The sequence below is a fragment of the Erythranthe guttata genome, chromosome 6 (genome assembly GCF_056151865.1).
Source record: "Erythranthe guttata isolate IM_541 chromosome 6, IM_541, whole genome shotgun sequence".
Taxonomy (NCBI): Eukaryota; Viridiplantae; Streptophyta; class Magnoliopsida; order Lamiales; family Phrymaceae; genus Erythranthe; species Erythranthe guttata.
Genome location: NC_142538.1, coordinates 13,938,347 through 13,942,320, shown reverse-complemented (window position 1 = coordinate 13,942,320; position 3,974 = coordinate 13,938,347). Strand labels below are relative to the sequence as shown.

The following is a 3,974-nucleotide window of genomic DNA, read 5'->3' as shown; positions in this document are numbered from 1 at the left end:
AGATGGTATTAGAACATGAACCATGGACCGCCGGCGAGAGCACGAAAATATTCTTCAGGGTTTGAAAATTTAGTGATATAGAAACCTTCTCCCATATTTGAGATCTCGAGGGTGGTTCTTGGTTTCCATATTTTGTGTAATCTAAATCCTATGTCTAGTATGGATCTTTTGTAGCCTATTGTTTGAATTATTAAACTCTTCTTCCATGGTTTACGTACCCGGCCCCCACCCCCTCATTAAATTTCAACTTAATAAGATATTTTCGCAAGTGGATATAAGATATATATTTTGATTTAGTATCCACGAACGAAACATGTTTGTACCATGTAACGAGTACATTGTTCAATTGCCATACATTTTGCATTGAAACAAAGATTTAAAAAACTTAACAAGTTAAAATTACTATTGTTATCTCATGAAATGAAAGTCAATATATGTATTATTTATGTCCTTGTTGTTGTTGTTGTTGATGAACTTTGAAGTACAATTGCATTCTCATAATCTTCAGTAATCAATACATGGTTTTCAATCCGTTCCATATTACATGTTGTTTTGGGTGGTTGTGCGTATATTAAGATACTCAATAAATATGCATATATTATATAAAAAAAAAAATAACATGTAATTACTAAAATACACTCGTCATTAATTGTATTTTAATTAACTAATTAAGAGTGATAAGGGGCAAAATTGATAAAAATACAATTAATGCCTTATTCAAAACTCTAAGACGACAAATAATTTTGGCTAAAAAAAATACCCCCAAAAAACATAATATAGGATAGAGGGACTAAAAGAATAGGCATGTGAAAGAAGAAAATGTAAGTACATTTTTATATATAGAAAGTTATTTGAAATACCGAAACTAAATTCGATTGTTTGAATACAGAAAAGAAATTTTTGGAGACGTCCCACGAATGTTATTGGATCCAAGTCCAACCATTTCGTGAGTTAAGAGGGAAGATGTTTTTAGACATGCATTAGTACATACAAACATGCATAAGTATACATACACTTTTCCAATAACTCTTGACTGTTAGTAATAAAACATTAGTGCAAGCATGGTTGTTACATCGTAAATCGAATCGAAAATCGATATGTCGAAAATTCAAATCGTAAATCGTATGAATTGTAATTCTTTCAAAAATAATATAGATAATAATTATATAAATGTTGTAAATAATATGGTTGTTGTGGGGTTTCCTAACATAACCACCCAACTCCCCACTAGATCACTAACCTACCCATGTATTCCCATTATGTGTTAGTGGTAGAGTAACTTATTTTGTAACTTCTCTTGTAACTCCCGGTGGTTTTTCACCTATATAATGGAATCCCTCCCCCATATTGACACCCCTTTTTAATCTCTCTACGGATTTTTGTCTTTGCATTCTCTCTCTATCTTTTATTCTGTTGTCATACTTTATATTCCACAATCATCAAACCGAAGTACAATACGATTAGGGCGATTTACAACACGTTATCAGCACGATTTGCTCGCGGTGATCGTGGAAGAACACTTGTTCGTGGGGCTAGGATACTTGGAGAAATTGTGAGCGTGGTTCGTTTGTGAGACGGTGATCTGCTTTAGAAGAACGTATAATCTTCCCGGTAGTAGTTGAATTTTATCAATTTTCGAGTAAGCCCTAATCCCATGAATTTTTTTTATTATATGAAAAGCATCCTAGATAAATTTGAAATATCATGAAATATATGAAGAATATGAGATCTCGTCATTATTTATCATATTAATATCATGACTACGTGTATTATGCATATTCTGAAATATGCCATGTTTTTCAATATATAATACTTTAATATTTCATGTAATGATTGTATGTGGACATACAATACGAAAAACTTGAATATATGTCAGTATGCATGATTATTTATTTGTGATTGCTGTAAGATATTGATATATGGCCAAATAAATATTGATTATCTTTTTAGAATTGTCAGTATATTATAATGTCTTGCTCACTAGCCTCTTGATTTCGAAAATTTCTCTTACCTGATGCAATAAGCACTATGAATATTTTGCGTACATATTTGGACATTTAATGTTATTTGACCAGTGAATAAAATCATCCCTGTGAATATTCTGTGTGCATGAAACAATCGGTTTGCCTAATAATCATGAATTGTTTGAAATATTTTTTTTCAAATATATGTGAATTCTATGCGAGTCATATATGATGTATGTGGTTGTATCACGTCATATGCAAATTTCCTGACATAAAGGTAATACACAATAATTTGATTCGCATGTATAATTTGTCTATGTATGATAGGATGAACATTTGAGCAAACTTGATTTCACCCCTTTGAATGTATCTGGTGAGAACTACGTGAGTTGGACAATGGATGTTAAGATCCATCTCACTAGTAAGAAACTGAGGATGGCTATTGTTAAAGAAAATCTGCTTAACGAAGCCCAGAAGGCTGAAGCTATGATTCTGATTAGGAGGCACCTAGATGAGGTCCTTCGTTTGGACTACTCATCGATTGAGGATCCCCAAATACTATGGGATGCCCTGGCTAGTAGATTTGATCACCAAAAGACAATCCTCTTGCCTGAAGCAAGAAACAAATGGATTCACTTACGGTTTATGGACTTCAAAACCGTTAACGAGTATAACTCTGAAGTATGTCGCATCAAATCCACCCTGAAGTTTTGTGGAGAGAAACTAACTGATGCTGAGATTCTGGAAAAGACGTACTCTACATTCCCTGCCTCACATATGATACTGTCTCAACAGTACAGAGCCAAGAACTATACTCAGTTTTCAGAGGTCACAGTTCTGCTCCTTGCCGAGAAGAACCTTGATCTTCTTTTGATGAACAACTAGGCTCGACCAGTTGGTACTCGACCTTTGCCAGAAGCAAATTTGGTCAATCGAAATCCTCAACCTTTGTCAGAAGCAAATTTGGTCAACAGAATCAATCCTGGTGGAGGCAGAGGCTGTGGGTTCAATCGTCGAGTGAGAGGACGGGGTAATAGGGGCGGACATGTTCCTTATAATAGGCCACCTAATGGTCCCCCACAGTATGGACAAAGGGGGAATATGCCAAGAGGAGGTAACAATGCTCGACCTAGAGGTGCGCTGCAGAATAGAGCCCCGAATCATAATCAAAATCAGAATAGAGATACATGTCATCGATGTGGTGGAACTGGGCATTGGTCACGCACCTGTCGTGCGAGGAACGTTATGGTTGGTGGTGTAAATAACAATGCACCACCGGAGACCAACTTGGTTGAGATAGATGTTCTCAATCAGGAGCCCATTGCTCGATTTCCAAATCTGGGCACATCTGACCCAATGACCCAGTTTGGAATATGATTGGAGTGTTATTGTATGAGTTTAGACATTATGTTCTTTTATGTTTCTAGTTTATCCGTTTTAAATTATGTTGTTTATTTGGTCATGATTATGAACCAATTTCGTATTTGGATTATGTTTGTGCTTTATTTTCTGGACTATATTTTATGTGGCTATGTTTTAATTTAGTTTATATGGTACTCGATAGAGTTATCTTGTTTGGATTTTATTAAAGTATTTTCAATTGCGGAATATATGATTAGATTTATTTATCTTTCTAGACATGGCATGTGGGGATGAATGTCTGGCAGATAGTGCGACAACGCACACTATCCTTAGGGATAAGTCATATTTTGTTAGTTTCATGTCTAGTAAGACTTCTTTGACTACTATATCAGATACATCTAGTATAATAGATGGTTATGGTAATGCCCATATTATGTTACCTCATGGCACAATTCTGACCATTAGAGAAGCTCTTTATTCTCCACATTCCAGTAGAACGCTGCTGAGTTTTAAAGATATTCGAGCCAATGGTTATCATGTTGAAACAACTGATGAAAAGGGGATCGAGTATAGGTGCATCACCTCTAACGTGTACGTCCAGAAGCGTACCTTAGAAAAATTAGAGGGACTTTAGATAGGGTTATATAG

At 35.1% G+C, this 3,974-nt stretch overlaps 1 protein-coding gene across 1 annotated transcript; it reads left to right on the top strand.

The window, feature by feature from the left end:
* The first annotated feature begins 2,360 nt into the window (after nt 1-2,360).
* LOC148770210 (uncharacterized) lies at nt 2,361-3,341 on the top strand. Its single transcript, XM_088819051.1, has 2 exons — nt 2,361-2,792; nt 2,850-3,341. The coding sequence occupies exons 1-2, from the start codon at nt 2,361-2,363 to the stop codon at nt 3,339-3,341; spliced, it is 924 nt and encodes a 307-aa protein (XP_088675177.1).
* The last annotated feature ends 633 nt before the right edge of the window (nt 3,342-3,974 follow it).